Genomic DNA, 23,450 nt, shown 5'->3' with positions numbered 1-23,450 from the left:
CCAACTGTAAAAGGGTATTTCTGAGATTTAAGGAATTGTTCATTTTTATGTGCAATAATGGTATTGTAGCTATATTTTAAAGAAGAGAATATTTATCTTTAAAGGGATATACTGAGGAATTTATAAAGAGATATACTGACGTATTTTTGGATGAAATTATGCTGGTATCTAGGGTGTTTTTTAAAAGTAATCTAGTCAGGCAGAGGATGGGAGTAGAGGGAGGGAATATGGGGAGAGGTACAGATGAAACAGGACTGGGCAGGAGTTAATATTGTTGAAGCTGGTTGATGAGCTTATGAGGGTTTATTGTATAATGTTCATTTCTACTCTTGTATATGTTTGAACTCTTCCATAATAAATGGTTTTTAAAAGAACACTACTGGAATCTGATTTACTGGATCACGTCAAGGGTTAGAGCCAAATAATAGATGGCTGCTATGACATATGAGGAAGAGATTGTAAGATATTTAACGCTCTGTCTACTGTGTGACCAGCATGTCACTGTCATACAGTGGGGTTTATGTTTGGCCAGTTGTTGTTGACGTATAGTATAACTGTTCTGCAAAGTTAGAAAATATTTATTAACATCTGAATTAGTTGTGCTGTCATAGTTTTTGTCCGTCAGTGTTCAAAAGGACTTAAATATTTTTCTTCCAACGATTTTCAAACATTTAAGAGAAGTTTTGTATTTTGAATGGGAGAGTCTTTGATAACCTTAGAGGATGGGCAGAATCGGTAAGGTGAAAATGAGAAAGATTTGGCCAGCAACCACTTCTGATCCTGTTTAGGGAAAGCAGTGTTTTGTGTGGTTGTCTCCTTCCTTCACGTTTTTGGTGAAGGGTGGTTTTGTTAAACTTTGATGAATTTTAGAGTGGGGTCCTGGCTTTGTTCAATTGAATTTTGAATTGTTTCCCTACCAGGAACATTTGCAATTCTTTATAAATTACTAACACACACACGAGAGATTTTTCTCTAGAAGATAAAATTAAAAGTTCCTTTCTCCTCCTCATGCCTCAAAGAAAGGAAAAAAACAGTTATACAGTGAAGTGACAGAGAGGTAGCAAATACTATTTCTGCAGGTCCCGTCTCAATTCATAGATCTCACAGCCAACATGGTGGCCCTTCTGGCTCTGTATATAGGCTTCTCATGTTTTTTGTAATTGGTGAGAAGGAATTCGAGTATATAGGCACTATATTGGCGAGGAATTTGATGTATTAAACATGTACATGCAAAAAAACTTAATCTTATTTTGGCAGAGACTGTATAAAGAAAGTCGGGAAGCACAATTTTACTTGGTAGATTCAGAAGTGCTGACACACGATGTCCCCTACCATGATTACTTCTATACTCTGAACAGATACTATATCATCCGATCTTCAAAGCAGAAATGCCGGTTGAGGTGAGCTGCTGTAAATGAGTGTTTTAGTCAGGACAGGCTACATTGTGTGCTGGTAACGTATCAATCCCGAAATCTTAGTAGTAGCTGTACACAACAAAGCTTTATTTCTTGCTTTACGTGTCCACCGGCAATCCGCAGAGGGGCGGGGATCCTTACTCAAGGACCCAGGCTGATGAAGGCTTTGACCTCCCGGGGCTGCACAATCCAGAATATGTGTCATTTCATTTGCCACTGGAAGAGAGAGCTGTAGAGCTGTGCTCGCAGTCCAGTGGCCGGAAATGCTCACAGGACCCCGTTTAATGGCAAGGGGACTGGGAGACTTGAGGAGCACGTGGTGGGCGGTAAACAGCTCTGTTGCGATGGGAGACCAGAAATGTTGGCGTGTTGAAGATGGTGCTGGGCCATCACACAACTGGCCTAGTCTCAGCTAATGTAGTGACTTGCAGCTAATGTATGACCACTAGAGATTTTTTATACGAGGCATTTAGGAAATGTAAAATTTATTTTGAGCCTTTATTGCTATTTAAGTAAAGAAAATTCAGGGTTAGAGAAAGGAAAGAAATAAAATGCCAAGTTGATGAAATTTTAGCAGCGCCCAGTAATTTTTTAAAGAATTCATTATCAGTGAACAATTTTTTTTTTAATAGTCTTAATGACTTTGAATTCTTTTGGCTTTCCGCTGAATTCATTCCTACATCTAATTGTAATGTTAATAATATAATTAAAATTTGTAAATTAAATATTCTTCTTTCTTCCTTATCTATTAGAGTTTCAACAGATTTGAAATACAAAAAACAACCATGGGCCATTGTCAAATCTTTAATTGAGAAGAATTCCTGGAGTTCCTTGGCGGACTATTTCAAACAGCTTGGTTTGTAAATTTCTTGATTTATCTATTTTTGTAAAAATGGCATTTATTAACAGAATGGATGGATTCTTCATTTGGATCCATAGCAGGAACTGGTAGGTGATGTTGGAATGACTCCTACTGAAGTGGTTCTAACTACTCCACTTGGAATTTCAAAACTTCTAATTTTCATTGGTCTACCAGACACTTATATAATGTCTATGATATGCCAGACGTTGTTCTGTGTGCTTTATAAATATCAACCTGTTTTTTACAACCCTGTGAGATATAAGTACTATTATTTTTTTTTTCCATTGAAACACACAGAGAGAGAGGTTAAGTGACTTGTCCAAGATCACACAGTTAGGAGCTGTCACACTCCCTCCCTCTGTAAGGAGCCAAGGAAGCTGACTGCAGTGAGGGACTGGGTAATCCGGTCACAAGTATGCACTTGTACCCACGAAGGTCTGGAGCCTCCTCAGGCCCACATCTCCCTTACCAATGCAGCTCTCCTAGGTTTATGCAGGCCCACCTAGCAATGGTACCACGTACATGTGTGGATTTGGTGGAGGTGGGTACGAGACTGGGGAGGTGATGTAGTTGTTCTGTTTGGATATTCTTTAAAATATACATGAGGAAAAAACATATATATATATACATATGTGAGCATAATTAACTTTAGTTAAAGGAAAGGTGGTGGCCAATCAACTCAGGGTAATTTAAGGCTTCATCATCCAGCTTGTTGATTATTTATTTTCCTTGTTTCCTTGTCTTTGGTTATTTGATTATTAAGCTCCAGATCACTAGAAAAATGAAACTCAGAAATGAGTTTGGCCACTAGATAATGAACTTCTAATGAAAAATCTGGTGAAGGGAAAGGTTAAAACAAATGTGGAAAATGAGGTTTTTATCGATAGGTTGTTGGCAGATTTTCTTTACTAGTGCTTCCTTTTTTGCAAACCCTCATTGTAAATTAGAACTATTATATGCTTCTCCTTCCTTTGAGATTGACAATGAAGTACTATAATCTATCTTGGAAATCTTTCTAATGGTCCAATGTAAGTGGGTTGTTTCCATAACTGAAATCTCTACATTAATATTTAATATAGCACATGGCAAATTTGCTCTGATGATCCTGTCATTAATTAATACAGTTCATTCTTCCTAGAATAATGCAGCCTCATTATGGGATCATCGTACACTCCAAAACTTTTCATTAAGAGTAAAGTTTGAATCTAGGCCATAAGAATCTGAGTAATAGTTAAAGAAAGTTACCAAGGTCTAAAAAAAAGCAAACTGAGAACAAAACAGTGACCAACCCCCCAGTATCTTATAGTTGAGAAGGTTTCTCCACTATCTAAAGATTTTTTTCTTCTTAGAATCAGATTTGTTAATGGAAGAATCTATGGTAAATCAGCCCATTGAAGACCCTGGAAAACTTAGTGGCCTACGAAGGAGAAGGCGAACAGTCAACAGAACAGCAGAAACAGCTCCTAAACTTTCTTCTCAGCGTTCTTCTGGAGACCTGGGCTTAGATGCCAAAGGGGATATTACAGGTAGCTGTTACCTGATAAACAGAGATGAAAGTTTTTTTTCCTTATAAGTTTAATTTATATGAAGCCAAATATGCCTCTTGTTTATAAGACACGTCAGTTAGGAGGTCTCACTTTCTCCTCTCCTTTTCCAATAATGTTTGTCGAACTCTGGTTTCCTTAAAGAAAACCAATATATAAGTATAAAGGAGCAGTTACAAAATGGCAGGCATGTGGCCAGTAGAAGTATTTTACTGGGCCCACATGGTATTTTAAACCTTGGACATTTTTATATAGAGTCTCAGATCTGGCAGCCCTGGACCCACATCCCTTCGTAGCAGCAGGTGGCTGGAGCTTAGTAGTAGCTGCCCCATTTGACCGAGCGTGCACTCTCCCCAGGTCACCAGTCCCCACGACTCTTACCCTATTGCTGGACGCTTCACTCATTAACTTCCTGCCTAGCATTTGTACGCATTTGATTTCTACCCTTGAATCTACTACCATGTTTGTATGCTTTTATTCCTTATGTACTATCAGGGCCAGCCCAGCAAAATTGCAGAGATAGAAGGTGACTTTGATTATCTCTACTCTCAATTTTGAAGACATCTTGCCCCTACTAACTGTTTTTCCCTCCCTCTCTCAGTGCTATAAAGCTGTCATACCTTCTCATCCTTCTACATTATCAAATCCTTTTCTAAGGTTTACATCTTAGTGTGAATATGTTTTTCTACCATTTCAACTTAATAGCTCTTTAATTTTGGCACTTGACAACAAAATTTGGGAAACAGAGAACAGATGAGGATGATTTAAAAAGTTTTTTTTTAAGGAGGGAAGCATTATACGTAAAACTATTTCAAATATTATTCGCAGAGATGGAACTTAGCTACAGATCATACATGATATATTGAATTGCTTGTTTAATTTTAGAACAAATTAATCTGTAATATAGGCCAAATTTGCAGAACTGATACAGGGTTTCTTTTTGTAGATTTGTTTACTAATACTCAGGATATCAAAAGTCAGAAGAGGGGTGCAGGGAATTCACTGTAAATCACTTTGTCTTTACAAATAATTTAAAAAACTTCTTTTCCAGTACTTTTCAAATGAAATTAAACAATCCTGATTCTAAATTGGCCTTTTTTTGTAATTTGCAGGAAAGAAAAAGGAAATTGAAAGCTATAACACCATCCTTATTGTGGTGATGAGTATTTTGTAAGTATTTGTGTTGAACGCTTAGTTTGCTTGTGTCCTCACTTATCTTTTAATGGTTTCCAAAAGAATTTGAATGTATTTGTATATTATTATATAGAAATTACCACAATTTGACCAATTTTGGCCTACAAAAACAGTAATTTTATGTGCTTCAGTCTGATAGTTTTTGAATGATTTTCAGAAGAACTGTTAAATTCGAGGGAATACCAAATACACGTTCAGTAAATGTTTTTGTTTTTTAAAGTAATCTGATTTGATTCTACCATCATAGATTTTTAGGGAAGTACCATAAATTTAAAGGGAATTTTTTTTTTTTTTTTTTTGCGGTACGCGGGCCTCTCACCGTTGTGGCCTCTCCCGTTGCGGAGCACAGGCTCCGGACGCGCAGGCTCAGTGGCCATGGCTTACGGGCCCAGCCGCTCCGCGGCATGTGGGATCTTCCCGGATCGGGGCACGAACCCGTGTCCCCTGCATCGGCAGGCGGACTCTCAACCACTGCGCCACCAGGGAAGCCCAAGGGGATATTTTTATATGCAGGCTGATGAAATCCCAACAATGCTATTTTATTTACTCTACTTGGTTAGACCAGTGGTCCTTACCTTTTACTGTGCATAAGAATCACTTGCTGAAATACAGATTTCCCAGCCCCAGTCCTACAGATCGAGTCAGTGGGTCTTGAGTAGGGATCAGGAATCAGTAGTATTCTAAAACACACATGCAGGTTATTCTGATGCAAATGTTCTGAGGATTGTAGGGTGAGAAATACTGGGGCAATTAGTCTGAATCTCAGTGTTCTACTGGAATCTACTCAGCCAGTCTTATTTAGACTACTGTTTTCTCCATGGCTGTACTTGGATCTTGAGGTAGTCCATCACATTTAATTGAATTAGTTCTGACTGGATGATACACTCTGGGTTTTGGAATGAAGTTCTTATATCAGCTGTTTTTTCTAATTATAGATTTCAGAACATACAAAATGTTTGTTGTGCCTTTTGAGTTTTATAAAAGGTTTTCATATTCTGCTTCCATTGGTTTGCTGTGATGATTTTGAATAGTAAATATTATCTGTGATCTTTTGTATTACTTTGTAGAAGATTTACAGTCAGATGTTGAAATGTTGATCTATACCCCATTTCAGTGACACAATAATTTCATAGATTTGATTTTCTTGCTACTACCTTAGTTTTCTTTCAAGAAAAATCTTCTGGATGGGTAAAAGTGAATATGATGTATTTTTAAGGGCAAGTCAATATTTTAACAGAAAAAACCAGAGAGATATGATGCCACCTATGTATTTGCATGTATGTGTAATGAGATACAGTCATTCGCTTGAAATACTATTGTGAGAGCCAACAGAGTAAGTTTATTTAGCAGGTAATGTTTTATATGTGATCCAATTAATGTATGTTTGGGATTTGAAATTTTGTCTAAGTTGAACTAGAAGAAATTTTTGCTGAACGGTGATTTTGTGAATGTGAATTTGTTTTGGCTTCTGCTGAGAATAAGAGGTACATCACGATCTAAGATCAAATCCATATTGATCTTCATTTCCTTTCTGAAGTGCAGTATTATGTATGTGTAATTGCTTAAGACAAAATCACCCAAAAGTAGATCTTGAAAGCTAACATGGTAGATTTCTAAGCCAGTGGTCGCACATCCACACTGGCTGGGATTCCTAGCAGAGAAGAGACGTCAGGGACAATCCCAACCTGCTTGTTTGGGGACTTTATTGTCACTAGTTATCTTCTAACTGTTCCCTCAACATCCACTGAATACTTACAAATAAGTATTTCATACAATAAAATAGGGGTAATTGATTTAAATAATAATAATTGGAAACTAGTCTGGATAATATACATTTTTGAAGGTTTTGTGTGTCTGTTCTGCACTAGCAACGCTTTAGGTCTGAGTAATAGTGGATTAACCAGGTCTGATTTGCTCTGCCTAGTTTGCTGTTGCTGGTTTTATTGAATGTGACGCTGTTTCTGAAGCTGTCAAAGATAGAGTACGCTGCTCAGTCCTTTTACCGTCTTCACCTCCAGGAAGAGAAATCTGTTAAGTAAGTCTTCTTCCCTCGCAACCTATTATGTCAATAATTCCTTTGCTGCAGGGAACTTAATTCCAATTTTAGAGACTTTGGTCTGCCAACTATTCTCTAGTCATAAACTTTTTTGTTTTATTTGCAAATTTATAGGGCACTGATGATTTCTAGAGATGAAAGCCTAGAAGCTATTCCCTTGATCTTTAAGATGGTATTTTTCTTTCAGTTTAGCCTCTGATATGGTGTCAAGAGCAGAAAATATTCAAAAGAGCAAAGATCAGGCCCATCGCTTAAAAGGAGTGCTCCAGGACTCCATCGTGATGCTGGAACAGGTCAGCACCTCTGTGTACCACGTTACTTAGTAGTCATCCCAGTGAATCAGCTGCTCCTCTGGTTGTGAGAGAGTATTTACTGTTCCATTATTTGAAGAAATCCCCCTCCTAGAGGCATCTACCCTTGCCAGTTTCTGGATTATACATTTTATAGTCACTGGCACTTTTTGTTTTTAACAAAATGGTAACGTACTGTACTTACCGTTGCATACCCTCTTTTTTCAATTAGTAATACATTTTGAAGATGTTTCCCTATCAGCTTGTATACATATACCTCATTCTTTTTATTGGTCCTTCTATATAAAATTTCATGCTCAATATCAGCTTTTTATAGAAGTGGTAGATTGCTCATTATTTTGTTTTTATCTATTAACCATGTATCATGGAGATACTTTCATATCCTCTTCTTTTAACAGCTGCATTAGAATTCAACTGTACATACGTGGCATAATTATTTTACCAGTTGTCCACTGAAGAATGAACATTTAGGTTGTTTTGGTGTCTTGCTATAAGCGTTATCTCTTGAACTTAGTGTCGTCAAGGTGTGCTGCTCGGTTCTATGAACCAAAACTTAGGATTCCCTTTGAAAAATGAGGACTAATACTTCCATTATAATATAATACATGTGTACTTTTCAAAATTGAAAAATAGAGAACAGAAGAGAACCTACTAGCATTCAGACATAATACTTTCAACATTTTGTTTTATTTGCTTCCATCCTTTTCTTCTATGCATTGGTTTGGTTTTTAGAAGATTCAGTTATTGAGCATTTCTTAGAACACCATGTGGGGCACTAAAGGTGCTTCCGCTAGGCACTCTTCAGATGCAGAGTGCCTGCAGTTAGTAACTTTCTCCTCCCCCTCAGCAAGGAGTAGATCATACTCTCACTTTTCTTCTCATCCTCTCCACTCATTTCCTGCTGACTCTGAACTCATGACCATGCCTCAAGGAGAAAAGAGACCCTCCCTCTCCTTCTATAAACAGATCTACAGACCTTCTCCCGTCGCTGCACCCGTACTGTTCAGCACTCCATTAGAAGCATCGCTTTGCCTGTGGGACGCAAGTCCCAGCACGAGTTGGCAGGAGACTCCATCTACCCCTCTAGCTTCCCCATCTTCAGACTCCCTCATTCAGCTGGATCTTTCCGTCAGCACCTCCCCTGCTCTCTTATCTCCTACATTAGAAAACCCGAGCCATCCACATCCTTCTCTATCTGCTCATCTATCGCTCTCCTCCCTTTCACCGTCAGGCACTCTCAGAGTTGCCTACTCTGGCTGTCACTATTTTATCGTTTATAACTCCTTCACTTTTTTGAGGTTTTATTTTCACCAAAGTCACTCGTTCACATGAAGAGTTAACTTGTTCTACAGGGTTGTTTCAGAAAAATAGCAATCCTGGTATCCTCTTCTCCATTTCTTTCCCAAAGACTACAATCTAACTCTCCTGGTTTATTCTTCTGGTGTTTACCTCCATATTTATAAACCACAAGCGTGTGTTGATACTTCTTGATTTTTCAGTTTTAGATGTTATCTTTTGACTTCCCGTTATGGAGACTGGGATTTTGTTCTCTTTCACCTCCTCATGCTCCCATTTCTAATCCCCCATCCTCCAAAGGAAGTTGTGATTTTGGTTGGATCAGTATTCAGTGTTGGCTTTGTTTTGACTAAGTTTACTGTTCTGAGCTGAGCCATAGAATGAACTGCGGCTACTTTTTCTTACCCCTGAAATTGTCTTCTTATTACAGTTGATTATTTTATTGTATTGTTTATAAGTGTTTCATGCCCTGATGCTCTGTCTCCTCTCATCATCTTCGGTCACCTCAGGTTTTCAATCCATGGCGCCTCTGACGGGCTCCAGGCAGGGCCAGTGGCCCTCTCTGCAGGTGCACAGCTATCATCTTGGGGCTCCTGTTGCCCACCTCCTGTTTCCCATATCCCACGTTTTCTGCTTTCTTGGTTTCCTCCCTCCTTTTAATGGAGCATATCCTCTAGTAGCTTCCTGAGAAAGAGGGTATGGAGGTAAATATTTTAAGACTTCACCTGTCTGAAATGTTTTATTCTGTCCTTCCCCTTTGATTAATTATTTGGCTGGGGATAGAATTCTAGCTTGGAAATAAGGTTCCTTCAGAACACTGAAGGCATTGCTCCATTGCCTTTTGACTTCCAGTGTTACTACTGAGAATTCTGAGGCTGTCAGATTCCTGATCCTTTCGTCTGGAAACTCGTGCCCTTTCGTCCTGGGATATACTGAGCTGTGTGGCTGATGATTTTCTCTCCTCTACCTTCTCTCCCCTGACTTCCTATAGCACCTGTAATCAGGTGTCTGCCTTCTGTTGGACAGGTTGTCTAACCTTACCTTTTCTTTCCAGCTTCCATCTTTTTGCCTTTTTGCTCTACTTCCTCAGAGATTTCCTCAACTTAATCTTCAAATTCTTTTACTGAGTTTTTCAGTTTTTGCTAACAAGTTTTTAATTTCAAAGAGCTGCCATTTCTCTGAATTTTCTTTTTTAATGGCATTGTGAACTTTTTAAGTGGCCACAATATCTTTCTCTCTGACCATATTACTGATAATTAAAAACGATCTTTTTTTCTTCTTCTTGCATACCCACATTCCAGCAAGGTCCTTTCCCCCTCTTTTGATTTCTATCCTTAGGGTTAGAGGATTTCTTTAGATGTCTGTAGTCCTTTGCTGTCTGCTTGTATGGATCCAAAGTTCTTATCGTGCGGGTTGGGCTGGTCTACTCTGAACTTCTTGGTAGATCTGGCTGGGCCGTTGGCTAAGAAATCCTGATGTCAGTATCTTTAGGTCTTTTCTCTTGGATTGGTCAGTTTCCACAGAGAAGACTCTTCCAGTCTCCTCCCTGAAGGACTAAGGGCTGGCTGCCAGCATTTTAGGTGAGTGAGAGTAGAGAGATTGAGGAGGGCAGGGCAAAGGGATGATCTCAACGTGCGGTATACACATTTTTGTATAATCCCCATTTTTGGTATGGTACTGCTGTCTTTAACGATGTATTGGTGTCCTCCTGGCCAGACTGCCAGAGACCCTCTTTTTTATCCTCTCCAGAAAATAGGACTTTAGACTTCTGCCCAGGTAGTAGGAGAGGCCACATGTCCAAAAGTTCATCCAATCCTTATTTCAGTCCCTTGATCTTTATTCCCATTTCCAGAGATGCCTGTCAGTTCCTGAGGCTTTAGAGGATTCTTCAGGGTACATTTGGTTGGTTCTCAGCTTTCCCTACTGTTAGCTTAGGATTCAGCGTTTTCAGGGCTGCTAAGTAATCCATCCGCTATCCAGTTTACAAAGTTGTGTTGCTATTGTCACCTTTTCTGTTTTCCTCCGTCCTTGTGGGCTTATGTCTTTAAAAAAAATCCCTTTACCGTGCTTTTGGTGGTGTTTCAGGAGGGAGCAAAATTGGATGCCTGTATTTAATCCGCTCACTCACTCTTCAGCTCACACTGTCTTGATTTCTTCCCGCATATCTTCCACTGATACTGCTCAAGCTAAGCTCCCCAGTGACCTCTGGCTTTTAAAGTTAATATACCTTTTTTTTTTTTTAACTTTTCATCTTACAGTGCCAGCATTTGACAAAGCTGACCATTCCGTTCTTGAAATGTATCTAATCTTCCCTGCTTTGGAACCATGGAAAAAAACACAGCTTTATTGTGATATAATTCACATAACATAAAATTCACCTTTTAAAGAATTTTTAGTGTATTCACAGGGTTGTCCCACCATCACCACTATCTAATTCCAGAGCATTTTATCGTCCCTCAAAGAAGCCCTGTACCCATGAGCAGTCATTCCCATCCCTCACTCTCTCAGCTCCTGGAAATCACTAATCTACTTTCTATTTCTTTGGGTTTGCCTATTCTGGACATTTCATATAAATGGAATCATATAATATACAGTCTTTCATGCCTGGCTTCCACCTAGCATAATGTAAAACTGCTTTTTGCTGGTTAAAACCATCTCCACTTCCTGAGCTTGTCCCCTCCCAGTGCTGCAGGCTTTTGCGTTAGATTCTCTTCCCTTCTCCTTTACTGCCCTCTAGGTGATCTTAGCTGCTCCCCTAACTTGGAATACCACATGCGCCAATGGCTCCCAAAGCATGTCTCTCACCCTGACCTCTTCCCTGAGTCCAGACTCACACAGCCACTTGCTGACTTGGCGTCTTTACCTCGAGGCTAACAGGCATCCCAAACTGATCATATCCAAAAAAGAATTAAGTTTTCATCTTGAGCCAAACCTGGTTCTCCTCCAGTTGACCTAATTTCAAAAAATGATACTACTATCCTCCAGTTGTTCAAGTGAAAAACTTCATACAGTGTGTAAGTATATATTTATCTGTGTAATTATTCGTTTTAGTTCTGAGTCCCTCACTAGTCTGTAAGCTCCATGAAGGCAGGGACAGTGCCTATTTGGTTTACCATTGTATACCCAGTACTTAGCACAGTGCCCAGCATTTAACAGGTAAGCAAAAAATATTTGTTGAATGAATGAATACAAAAAAGAAATAATTTTTTGTTTTGTTTTGTTTGTTTGTTTTTTTATACTGCAGGTTCTTATTAGTCATCAATTTTATACACATCAGTGTATACATGTCAATCCCAATCGCCCAATTCAGCACACCACCATCCCCACCCCACCGCAGTTTTCCCCCCTTGGTGTCCATATGTAAGACATAATTCTTGCTCTCAAGTTGTCTACAATTTTATTAGAGATGTCAGATGTCCATGTGTATTGTTAAAGACTGTACAGAAAAACTACAAAATTAAGCATCAAAGTAAGTAGTAAAGCTTTAGGAGTTTAGAGGCAGGATGATTAGGGAAAACTGCATGGAAACAGTGGGACGGGTAAGTTTTAGATAGGTGGAGATGAACATGAGCATAATAGCAAGCAGAGGCCTTGAGTGGAACTTGAGTTGCTGAGGGGATGGTGAGGAGACCACTGTAGCTTCAGAAACCATTTCAGTAAACAAGCCCTTCACTTTGGATCATTTGATGAATAGACTTATTGGGAGGTAAAGCATACAGTAATACGTTGTAGGAAGAAGTGCAACACTACAGCAAATGAAAAGAATGCTAGCAGTCACACTGACAGATAACCGAAGGAATCAGGTGTTTTATAGTCTTTTATTTGGGCATCAGTATAGACAGAATTTTATTAAATGCAAACTTTTGGCATACAAATAATCAGAAAATTTTAAACAATCTGATTTTGAAAATTTTCTTTGCAGTTGAAGAGCTCACTCATTATGCTTCAGAGAACCTTTGATCTACTAAATAAGAACAAGACAGGCATGGCTGTCCAAAGCTAGTGATCTTAAGGACCAAAATTATAGAGATATGTGGAACCAAAAGAAAACGTCTTGAAGAAAACTAGAGGGTGAAGGATTTGAATTGTCATAGGAACATTTCCATATTTTCTCATTATTTGTACTTCTAATATGACCATTCTTTTGAATAACATTTATTGGAGAATTAGTCTCTGACAGCCTTAGGAATCCATCCTTTCATTTCTTATACATAATTCTAAGCTGTGAATTTCTCCAGTGAAGCATGAAATATATTGTGGATTTGAATTTCTATGATACAAAAAGAAAATGAGACATTCTGAACTGAGTGGTATGGCCTCATTTTCACAGTGAAGTTTGAAGTTTGGCACTTTATCTGTTAGTACAGAATCAGTATGTGTCCAATAGGCTGCTTTCACAGTTGAGATACATTCAAGAGGATAAAGAAGACAATATAAGAAGAAATCTCTAAATCATTACTAACTTTGAAGGATCAGTTTTCAGGCATCTATTATAACATTTATAGATTCTTGTACTATAAATATTATCAATACAATGTCTTCATTTATTTAGCGTGTAAATTCAGTAGTCAAACCTTTTGAATCTGCATGTTGATGATTATTATCTGAAAGGTTCTTCAGCCATGTGGTATCTTTATGAAAGAAATAGGTGTTTCTTCAGGTGGCTCTCAAGAGGTGAGATTATCTTGCTCTTCATACATTATATGGCAGAAGAGTCAATTTTGGAAAAGGAAACATGTAGGATACCATCTCTCAAAACGAAGAACCATGCTCTGAGTTTTAAAAACTAGAAGATTATGTTAAAATCTGGGCATTTTAGTGACAGATCAAATGAATACTTGAACTAAGCTTGGCTTCAGCTTAGCAGACTTTCATGGTGGAAATGAGCCATCTGGTTGAAAATATTATAATTTGTGGACTACTTTTCAGTAGCCACGTATGGCTTCATTTACTCATTCACATGTGTGGCTTTAGTCAGTCAGTTGTAAGCCAGACACAAACTTTAGCTCTTTAAGAAAGACTTTGGGGGGCATTTTCTCCCAATATAAGTGCACTGACAAGTTGTAAATCAGACATGAGCTTTGGCTCTTCATTAAAAGTTTTTAGGCGTATGTGTCTCAATACAAGTGATGTCTGTGGAACAAGAGAAGGACAGTGCAGAATAATTTGTATATATTCTTACTGCTTGAATAACAGTTGCCTTTAGTTAGATGTCTCTTTTTTGCCCAGTCACCCAAGCCACATGGGATTGCTAAAGTCATTTTCGAGATGCCCATAGAGAATGAAATTATTGACTGGATTAGAGGAAAAACGGGTTTCTCTGGGCGAATCTCAACTAACCTACCTTGGGATACCAGTGTACCTACCTGGAGGATGTTTGATAAGGATTTATGATGTGTCTGACTGAGCAAAAGTGACTGGATTGTAAACTTGAAACCTTGTTCTCTGTTAATTTCACAAAAATGGTCACTGACAAGCTGAGTATTTTTGTGATATTTCTTTAAAACCTGTACTTCCTAAAATACCTCAAAGAAAGTTACCAAAGTTAAGTTGCTTTGTAAATTACAACTAAATATGTATGCATTCAATTAATTGTATTTGAGCCTATGTAAATTGAATATCAATAAAACCCCAAGTCTCTGAGTTGTTTTCCTTCTTTTTCGGTCAAACCCTCCCCAAACTAGAAAGCCTGTTTCTGTGAAAACGTATACATGGGCCTACACCCTTTAAAAATTTTTTTTGTTTAAAAGTGAAACCCAAAGAGGACTCTCATCTTAGGGCAGTTTCGTTTCAAATATGCAGCTTTCTGGAGCAAGAGTACTAGATAGGCCTGCTGGTCTCATGTAGAGACTGCTGGCCAGAAATCATGAAAATGAACAAGTTGGATAATTAACAGATCAGGGACAGTGACCTGGGCCTTTAAGAGAAGGTTAGCGAATTTGAGGGCGGTACGTCGGTAACATTTTGCCGTGGAGATCTCCCCCAACGCCTGTTGCTGGCGTCTGAACGAAGACATGCCGACCCACGGGTCTCATGTATTTAGGAAACTCTCAGGGGTCCAGGTTTCCAGTATTTCCGCCTTCGCCGACCCCCCCCCCCCCACCCGCTCCGAAGGCTCGGGAGACTGCCCCCACGCGCCGCCCGCAGGCACCCGCGGGTCCGGGCGGGGTCCGGGCGGCCGCCTCTGGGGCGGGGCGGGGCGGAGGTACGGATCAGCCCGGAGCCTAACCTGGACCCGCTGCAGGAGCCCGGCCTTCGCTCCTCCGCTCCCCCAGGCGCCAGGGCCGCGGGCCGGGGGAGGGGCCTCGCCGGAGGGCTCCGCACGTGCGGGCGGGGGATGCCCGGCGCCGGGGGCGGGGCACCCGGAAGCTCGCGGACTTGCCGCGCTCAGCCGGGCCGGCCGTGGGGTGGCGGGGGACACGGCGGGGGTTGGCTGGGGGCACCGCGGGAGGCGGGCGCACCGCCCCAGCGGCGGCCCGCTGTGGTCACAGGTGGGCGGCGGCGGAGAGGGCGCGGCGGAGAACGGAGTGGGGGTCCCTGAGACTCCAGCCATCGCGTCGGGAGCCCCGTGGAGCAGAGATCGGCAGACGCGTCCGCGCCTCGGGAGGAGCCGACCCTTCTCCTCTCCGCCTCGGCCTCTTTGACTGCAGCCGCACCTTGGCCCGGGAGCGCAGGTAACTTCCCTCCCAAGGTCATTCTTCGGGCTGGGCGGTGTTCTCGGCCCACCCACGTCCTCACGATTGGCCGGGGCGGGAGAGGCGCGGCCACCTCGCGGCGGAGAAGTGGGTCTGGACGGCGACCCTGAGCGCTGCCCGGGCGCCGGGTGGCCTCTCCGGAGCCGGGTAGTCAGCCCCAGCGGATACATGCTTTGTCTCCTCCCGCAGCTCCGAGGGTGTTTCCACCCTCACCCTGGCTTCGGGCGGGGACAGTCCGGCCCTCCCCAGCCCGCACCCGCAGGTGAGTGCAGCCACCCATGCCCCGGCTGTCCCGGGCCGCGTAGTAGGCTGCCGTCATGGGAACGGCCAGCGCCCAGGCGGCGCCTGTCCTGGATGGGGACCTGGCGGTGAAGGCGCTTGGAGCCCTTAGAGCCCTAGAGCTTTGTGTCTGGCCACGCCGAGCCAGTAAAGCCTGATGAAAAGGGGACCACCTCCCCCTCTTCTCATTTTTGATTTCTCAGGCGTTGGTGGTTAATCAAGGATAGGTTTGGATGTGCTTACAAGATGTGAGTTGTGTTCTTTCCACTTTACTTCCTGAGGGCTTCTTATGCCTCGTGGTGACAGGTGGAAATCATGACCAAGAAGGGCAGTATGAAGCCAGGGAAGAAAAACAAAGCGGAAGAACCTGAACTGGAGCCCCTGTGCTGCTGCGAGTACCTAGATCGAAATGGGGAAAAGAACCACGTGGCAGCTTGTTTGTGTGATTGCCAAGATCTGGATGAAGGGTGTGATCGGTAAGAGCTGTGTGTTTCTTGATGCTGATCCCTCCGGCCCTTTTGAGAACTACCATGTATACTTTCAGCTTAGCCATCCAGAACACTAGAATTTGCTCTTCATTCTATTTCCACTTATCTCCAACTGAAAGTTGTCTTTTATGTCAAGTGTGAGGACTTTATAAAGATGAATTATTACTCAGTAGTGCACAACTGTCTGTTCAGCTCAGTTTACTAGGACATTATTATTTCTCATTTAAAGGGAGGAGGTGACAGAGAGAACAGGCAGGTAAAAGGATAGTAGGCCAGTTAAACGCATTAAAAAAAATAAAATGCAGGCCAGGAGAATCTGTAAGTTTGAAATGAACACGTTAGTACTGGAAAGTTCCTGCAATTCTTAGTGGTCTCAGCATTCAGAGACTGACATCTTGGGACTGGATTGCACTTGGCCACACAGGGCCTTGAGGGTTGAAAAATCATTTTTCTGCTCTTGGAATTGGTTTCACCCCTTGTTTCTGGGGAGGAAATCCAGCCAGAAGGCATGTGCCTCCCCTGGACTGGCTGTTTTCAGCATGAGCAGCAACACAGTCCTGATTGATGCTATTGTATTTGGCTTTTATTTTCACCATTATCCCAAGTGATGGAAATTAACTATCCAAAGAGATGATTTCTAATATCACTGAAAAAATTTTGTGCCAAACAGTAATAACCTGGTTTTTATCTATTTTCTAAATAATTATATATTTAAAAATTATCACATGGAAAGCATAATGTGGGGAGAACACAGATGGTGGAAACTTGCTTTTCCCATCAATAATTCCTTCTGGTTAAAAAAAGTCATTGCAGTGGCACATTGGTGATTTGGTATGCTGCTTGGTATGTTCATCTCGCCATGAGAAGCGTTCTTGGGGACTACTGTAGTCTAGTATCCCATAATCCCTTTGTAATTCTTCCTTGACAGTGTCAATCGTCTCTTACAGGTGTCTTTAAATGTAGGTTCTTTAGTCTTAGTCTAAAATCCATACTGAGAAAGTAGAACACTTTGGACTAATGAATGGAGAAATGATGCCTTTTCTGTAACCTCCATCACTCAAGACCACAACTCTTCCATTGGCCTTCTAACTCTTCCTCCCTCCCAGCCCTTGAGACCTGGGCTGGTCCCTGAGTTTTTTTCTCTCCAGACCCTTCTGGATGAGATGGGCTCCCAGCATTTCTACAGACCTGCTGCTCTGTATGCCTCCCATATAGTTCGTTCCCATTCACTTCCAAGTCTAGCCCTAATTTTTAAAATTCTAAATTTTTTTTAAATTCTAAATTTCTAAAACCAATGTTATCCTTCCTTAAACTGTTCCTTTCCATAATAGCCTAATATGCAAAAAAAGTCAACAATACTACCTGTCCAGCAAGCTCAGTCGTTTGACTTGTACTAGTTTGACCTCCACGCTTCCTTATGCAGCCCCCTGCCCTGCTGAACTGGTTTGCTCCCCCGGCCCAGGACAGGTTTTGCACTGCACGTGCATCTCTCCACTGGAACGCCTTCTTGCCTTCCTCTCCACCCACAGGAACACTAGCCAGCTGTCAAGGTCGAGCACAAATCCCTTCTTTCCCACAAAGACCCCTGTGATGACTCCACCCAGAAGTGTGTCCTCTCCTCTGAGCACACCGTACCGTGTTTCACTGTAATAGTTCATTGGGTGATTTTGCTACTTTGTCACTTACCTAATATTTCTTGAATTCCCATGTTGTCTTCACAACTAGATGGTGAAATTTTTTGAGATTTTTATGTCTCTACGCCCACCCCAGTCTGAACAGGACTTATGTGGAATACGTGTGTATTCCTGTGTATTTGTTTCGTGGAGAAATAGTTCTGTTAAATATCTAAACATTTTGTCATTCGTATTAAAAAATTATACATGAATCTGAAGAGCTCGTGTTTAATAGTAAGGAAGTAGAATGCTTGGTCTTTGGCATCTTTTATCATTTATCCTGCTGTCTGGCCTACAGTGTTGAGTGGTTTTTCATTCAACAAACACGTCAGAGGTGTCTTCTCTGTGCTCTCTCTGAACAGATGGATCACGTGTAAGTCCGTGCAGCCCGAGACCTACGAAAGGATCATGGATACGATCTCTGACCGCCTCCGGATTCCTTGGCTTAGGGGAGCCAGGAAAGTTAACATTAGCCTCCTTCCCCCACTCTTCCTGCTGCCTGTCTTCCTCCGAGTGGCTTCGTGGCATTTCCTCCTGGGGGTGGTGGTTTTGACCTCCCTCCCTGTGCTGGCTCTGTGGTACTACTACCTCACTCACAGAAGGAAAGAACAGACTCTGTTTTTCCTGAGCCTCGGACTGTTCTCTCTGGGCTACATGTACTACGTGTTCCTGCAGGAGGTCGTCCCCAGGGGGCGTGTAGGGCCCACTCAGCTGGCTCTGCTTACCTGCGGGTTACTTCTCATACTCTTAGCCTTGTGCCAAGCCAAGAAGGATCCAGGCTACCTCAGAAACCCAGCAAACGATGACAGATCTCTAAGCGGCAGCCAAACCGAATACCTGAACAGAACAGGGCCGGAGAAGCCCAAAGGGTTCCCCGGCGCAGACCCAGCGGGCGGTCTCAACAACCGCGGGCCCAAGGATGAGCCTAAGGGCTGCCCCAGGACGTCGGCCGGAAGCCCCACCACGGGGAAGGAGGACTGGTGCGCCAAGTGCCGGCTGGTGCGGCCGGCCCGGGCCTGGCACTGCCGGATCTGCGGCGCCTGTGTGAGGAGGATGGATCATCACTGCGTCTGGTATGTTGGAAAAATCTGGAGGCTTGCGGAGGGTGCATTCACGTGAGACTCTCTAGCCGGGTTTGCTCTTCCTTTGTGCCATCCTCAAATTTCTCTCCTTCCCAGCTTTACACCTTGGAGATATTTGTGGGCTGTTATGATGTTCCCACTTAGTCATCAGTTTTTTGAGCTTCACAAATTTAGTTCTTTTCAGTCATTTCCTGAATGTTTTTTTTTTTCTTCCCCGCTTTCTCTTTAGAGCTGCCCCTCATCTTCTCCTTTCTAAGAGAGAAGTATCTACAGTTGAATGACTTTTTAAAAAAGAATGTATCAGACATAGTATAGGCACATCCCCCTGTGCTCACAGAGCTCAAGAAAGTGTTCCTGTACTTTTAGGTGACTCTTATCCTCTGACCATGTATCCGTCATCATTTTGATGCTACCAGTGATTTCTAGTTGACATTATTGACTTAAGGCCCTGCCAGATAACTCCCTATTTGGTTAGTGGTGCAGAAATGGGCTTTTTGGGTACCTCTTTGCTGGCCAATGACAAACGAGGACACCTGAGGACACCCGTAACATGTGCGGTGCAACTTTTAAAGAAAATGTTGCAGCTTTACTGAATAAATCTTAAACTAAAGGAGTGTGATTAATTCAGATATGAATGCTGTAAGTAGCATGTTTGCAACTTGCTGTTGAGGCAGTCATGGTCAGTGAACTATGCCTTTTATCTAGGCTTCTGATCATGTCACACTCTCCCCCTCAGAAGGGGACATGGGACAGGGTGAGGGTGCAGACAGCCCTGGAGGACACAGGAGCAGACCTTAAGGTCAAGGCTCATGAACAGGGACAGCTCTTTTCTGGGGCTTTGTCTTTAGGAGTAAGCAGGTATTTTCATTTTTAGGTTTTCCTCTTCTCTGTCTTCATCATTTATTATCGTGCATACCTGGGTGTGTGCGTGCGTGTGTGCAGGGTGGTGGCCCGTTTACAAGCGCTGGTTTGCAGAGGTCCTGACAGCCTCGCCTGTGAGATCTCTGCCTGCTGGAGCATCCCGGCGTGCCTGTCATCCTGCCCTGCAAACGGCCATGACATGGAACTCTGTACCTGACAAGTAGTCTGCATACTATTGAGTTCTCTACCCCACACTGTGCTTCTAACCTCTTGGGATCTTTTATTAATATGTGTATGTAATACATGTTTTCCCACATCGTATAATACTTCTGATTTCGCATTTTTAAGTTTTTATAACTGATACCATCCTATCCTTGTGGTGGTGATTACAGCGTTAGCTCTCTTAACATTGGGTAACAGACTTGGGCAACAGACTTCACTTATTAATACCTAGAAAGATTTGTTAGCCAGGTTCTTGACTTAGTCTTGTCCTTAAGCTAATGATATGATTTCACCTTGCAAAGCGCGGAGAATATAAGACTACATCTCTCAGCAGACAAGTTTTTAATTCCCTAAAACTGAAAAACAAGAGAACTTATTTTCTAATAACTGAAACTCACACTATCTCTGTTCTAAAAGCTTTCTTGTTTATTGAGCTATTAGAGAACTTTTAAAAACATGTTTGCTTTCTCCCCCTCTGTGCTGTCTGGAGGATAAATAGCTGTGTCGGAGAATCAAATCATCAAGCATTTATGCTTGCCCTTCTGGTCTTCCTCCTCACCTCGGTGTACGGGATAACGCTGACCTTGGACACCATTTGTACGGATAGAAGTGTCTTCACAGCTCTCTTCTATTGCCCTGGAGTTTATGCAAATTACAGGTGAGACATGGATACCCCATACGGGGCCCCACGGAAGCGGGAGTGGATTTGCAGTGAATGTACGGGGCTGTGATTCACTTCTAGGTTAGGGGGTCTCACCCAAAACACAGGACAGGTTCTGGGGATGCTGGGTATCCCTAAAATTGCCAGCACACAGTTGTGCAGTGGATACGTGCATTTTTCTGGGTGATGTCACAAGGAACGTTGACCTTAAAAAGTGAGGAACCAGTGCTCTACAAGTAGGACTAGGCTTACTCAGGGACTTCACAGTCAAACGACCACTAGCATTGCCCAAGGTAGCCACAGTGAAACTGAAATGATAACTAAAGTAGCAGTCTCTGGGTATGGATGTGGTCTCTTTTGTTGCTCGTTATTGTGGAAATTCTCACTTTATTGCTGTTTTCTGGTGCTTTGTAGCCCAGTCTTAATTTACTGCTTCTGACCCTTTCGTGAAATGCTTACAATCTCTGTAACCTTTCTTTTCTATTTAACCTCCATTGATTTTTTCCTGTTCTACTTTTTTTTTTTTTTTTTTTGTTTAAATCACCACTCATGATTACTGTGGTATCTAGGTCAGAATTTCCTTCAGTGTTTTTAGGTTGGGGCCCATTTATACAGTGTGATGATCTCCGTGCTGTAGCAGAAGCGGGAACTGTTTAGTTTTGGCCCAATCCCCTGCCCACCCTGTCCCCGAAAGCTCTGCTTGAGGACATTTATCACAACCCACTAAGAATAGTAGTCACTGAAGGATTTCACAACCTATGAAGACTCTCAACACAGAGAAGACAGGAACTTAACCTGCAGAGGAGGGCCCATCTGTTCTAATGCCCACGAATGTCTAGCTCTGCAGTGGCGAGGGGGAGATCTGTCCACAGACTGGTACAGACAAGGGCCCGCACAGGGGTGCTATGTGGACAAAGCAGGGAGTGTCTTGAAAACAAAGAGCGAGAAGGAAGCAGGGGCCCTCGGGGGTCCTTGTGTCTGTATGTCGGTAAGCATGAGTTTTCTAGGCTTTCTGTGGGCCCCGCAAATGAAATGAGGAGCACGGTCCTGCTGCTGTGTTCTCAGTGCTGTGGACCCACGATTCATGCCTCCTCACTGGGCCTCAGTTTTCCTCATCTCTGTGGCGATTTAATCATCCCTGAGGTCCCTTTCAGCTTAACAGATGAAGATTCTGAATGAATTTCCCGCTAACTCACGTGCAGATGTTTGAAAATAATCACTTGGCAGACGTTAATCGGCAGCCTCTCCTCACAGCCTTACTAATGAGCTGGAAGCAGCTTTCTTGTCCTGTGTGACCCTGTTTGGTTTTGGAAAGCGGGATTTGAAATGTGACGGTGCTCCTGGCGCTCCTTCAGGGCTGCTGGTGCTGGGAGCTGTCCTCTTACCTGTGCTCGTCGGCCTTGTACGGAAAAGAACGGGGATGAGCAGCCTTAGCACTGCTGCTCGGTCCCACCCACAGCTCCCTTGAGGACGTTTACAGCAATCTCACGGCGCCTCCGTTTTCTTCTGCGTTAAGAACAATTTAGGAATTATTCATGCAACAAACAGATCTTGACTGCGGTTGTGTCAGACACTGTTGGCTGTGTGGGGGACACGAAACACACAAAACAGTCCCTGCTGTGCTAGTATCACATCCTAGGAAAGGAGGCACCAGTAATTATAAGAACATGTTAAGAGTCATAAGTGAAGCAGGTTATTTATTGGCACTCCGAGGAGAGAAAAGTGTCTTCCAAGTGGGGTAATCAGGGAAGGGGCCAGCGTCCTTAGGAGTAAGTACTGCGTGTGTAAAATGTTACCATGGGGAGAGCTCTCTGCATGTGCAGCGTTGGCCGCCCTGACCTGCCTTTTCCTGCTCCCAGCTCAGCTCTGTGCTTCACCTGCGTGTGGTACTCTGTGATCGTCATGGGGGGCATGGCCTACATCTTCCTGATCCAGCTGATAAACATCAGCTACAACGTGACGGAGAGGGAAGTGCAGCAGGCCCTTCGACAGAAGACGGGGCGCCGGCTGCTCTGCGGGCTCATCGTGGACACAGGCCAGTACAATCGGGGCTTCCTGCGGAACTGGCACCAGTTCTCCACCCTGGGCACGCACCCCTTCCACCACCCTGCTGAGGACATAGTATGAAGTGCCTTCTGTACGGCTCCGGGGGCGGGAGGGCGTCTCCTCCCTCTGCTCCCTGGCATCCTACACTTCGGTACGCCTTTTCTTAAAGGCGTTATAGGGCCATGCTCAGGTCTAGGCACTGGACTGGGAAGAAATGAATTTCTCTGACTTCACACTTTAAGGGGTTTTTATATCAAAGCAGTAAAAGTAGAGCCATTCCTTTCCAGTCACCTTATTAACATACTCAGTCACCAGAAGTTGAAAAGGATGTGGATCGCTAATGCAGAAATTGATAGAAGCAATTCACCCATTAGTATGGGAGAAAGAGCTTTGGATTAGGGTAGTTTCTAGTCCCTCTTTCAACTCCTAATAGCCATGCCACCCTCAGTCAGGTCACTTCCCTGAGTCTCAGGTTCATTTGTCAAGTGGGGTACTGATGCTGCCCTGGCTACCTCACAGAGCGGTTGTGCGGGGGGACACGGGAGGGTCACGAGAGGGGTGCGGTATGTGGAAAGCACTGAGAAACAACGAAAAACTAAAGCACCAGAGAGGTGTGAATTATTATTAGGAGACTCCTAAGACTGGAAAAAATATTTCAGGTCAGAATGTTGAAGCCAGTCCATTTTTAGCATTTCAGAGTGAAAAAACGATCCCCAAATACCACATTGTACGGTTATGGGGATTTCTCTTTCTGAAGTATTAGAC

The 23,450-nt window shown here is 42.8% G+C and overlaps 2 protein-coding genes across 3 annotated transcripts in view; both read left to right on the top strand.

Annotated features, from left to right (window-relative positions):
* The window catches only part of GRAMD1C (GRAM domain containing 1C), an 81,373-nt gene extending 68,692 nt beyond the window's left edge, over positions 1 to 12,681 (top strand). Inside the window, exons 12-18 of the mRNA XM_065876456.1 lie at positions 1,258 to 1,400; positions 2,168 to 2,271; positions 3,627 to 3,803; positions 4,934 to 4,991; positions 6,940 to 7,050; positions 7,259 to 7,364; positions 12,601 to 12,681. Of these exons, the coding sequence (XP_065732528.1) occupies positions 1,258 to 1,400; positions 2,168 to 2,271; positions 3,627 to 3,803; positions 4,934 to 4,991; positions 6,940 to 7,050; positions 7,259 to 7,364; positions 12,601 to 12,681 (780 nt within the window). The remainder of the gene's footprint in view (positions 1 to 1,257; positions 1,401 to 2,167; positions 2,272 to 3,626; positions 3,804 to 4,933; positions 4,992 to 6,939; positions 7,051 to 7,258; positions 7,365 to 12,600) is intronic.
* A 2,537-nt stretch (positions 12,682 to 15,218) lies between these two features.
* On the top strand, positions 15,219 to 22,766 carry ZDHHC23 (zinc finger DHHC-type palmitoyltransferase 23). Of its 2 annotated transcripts, XM_065876850.1 has the most exons (5): positions 15,219 to 15,352; positions 15,934 to 16,128; positions 18,176 to 18,886; positions 20,469 to 20,636; positions 22,499 to 22,766. In XM_065876850.1, exons 2-5 carry the CDS (start codon positions 15,968 to 15,970, stop codon positions 22,764 to 22,766), a joined length of 1,308 nt encoding a protein of 435 aa, XP_065732922.1. In that variant the 5' UTR covers positions 15,219 to 15,352; positions 15,934 to 15,967. The 2 variants fall into 2 exon arrangements, with proteins under 2 accessions (XP_065732922.1, XP_065732923.1); XM_065876851.1 differs by lacking the exon at positions 15,219 to 15,352 and having other exon boundaries at positions 15,968 to 16,128; positions 20,478 to 20,636.
* Positions 22,767 to 23,450: the final 684 nt, after the last annotated feature.

The sequence above is a fragment of the Phocoena phocoena genome, chromosome 4, assembly GCF_963924675.1.
Source record: "Phocoena phocoena chromosome 4, mPhoPho1.1, whole genome shotgun sequence".
Taxonomy (NCBI): Eukaryota; Metazoa; Chordata; class Mammalia; order Artiodactyla; family Phocoenidae; genus Phocoena; species Phocoena phocoena.
The sequence above is the reverse complement of the archived record's forward strand: the minus strand, read 5'-3'. Positions and strand labels throughout refer to the sequence as shown.

Bases quoted from the DNA above. Each gene is read 5' to 3' on its own strand.
- ZDHHC23 (XM_065876850.1), top strand. From the start codon at position 15,968: ATGACCAAGAAGGGCAGTATGAAGCCAGGGAAGAAAAACAAAGCGGAA. The intron at 16,129-18,175 runs GTAAGAGCTGTG...CTCTCTGAACAG, and splicing joins CTGGATGAAGGGTGTGATCG to ATGGATCACGTGTAAGTCCG. The intron at 20,637-22,498 runs GTGAGACATGGA...TCCTGCTCCCAG, and splicing joins GGAGTTTATGCAAATTACAG to CTCAGCTCTGTGCTTCACCT.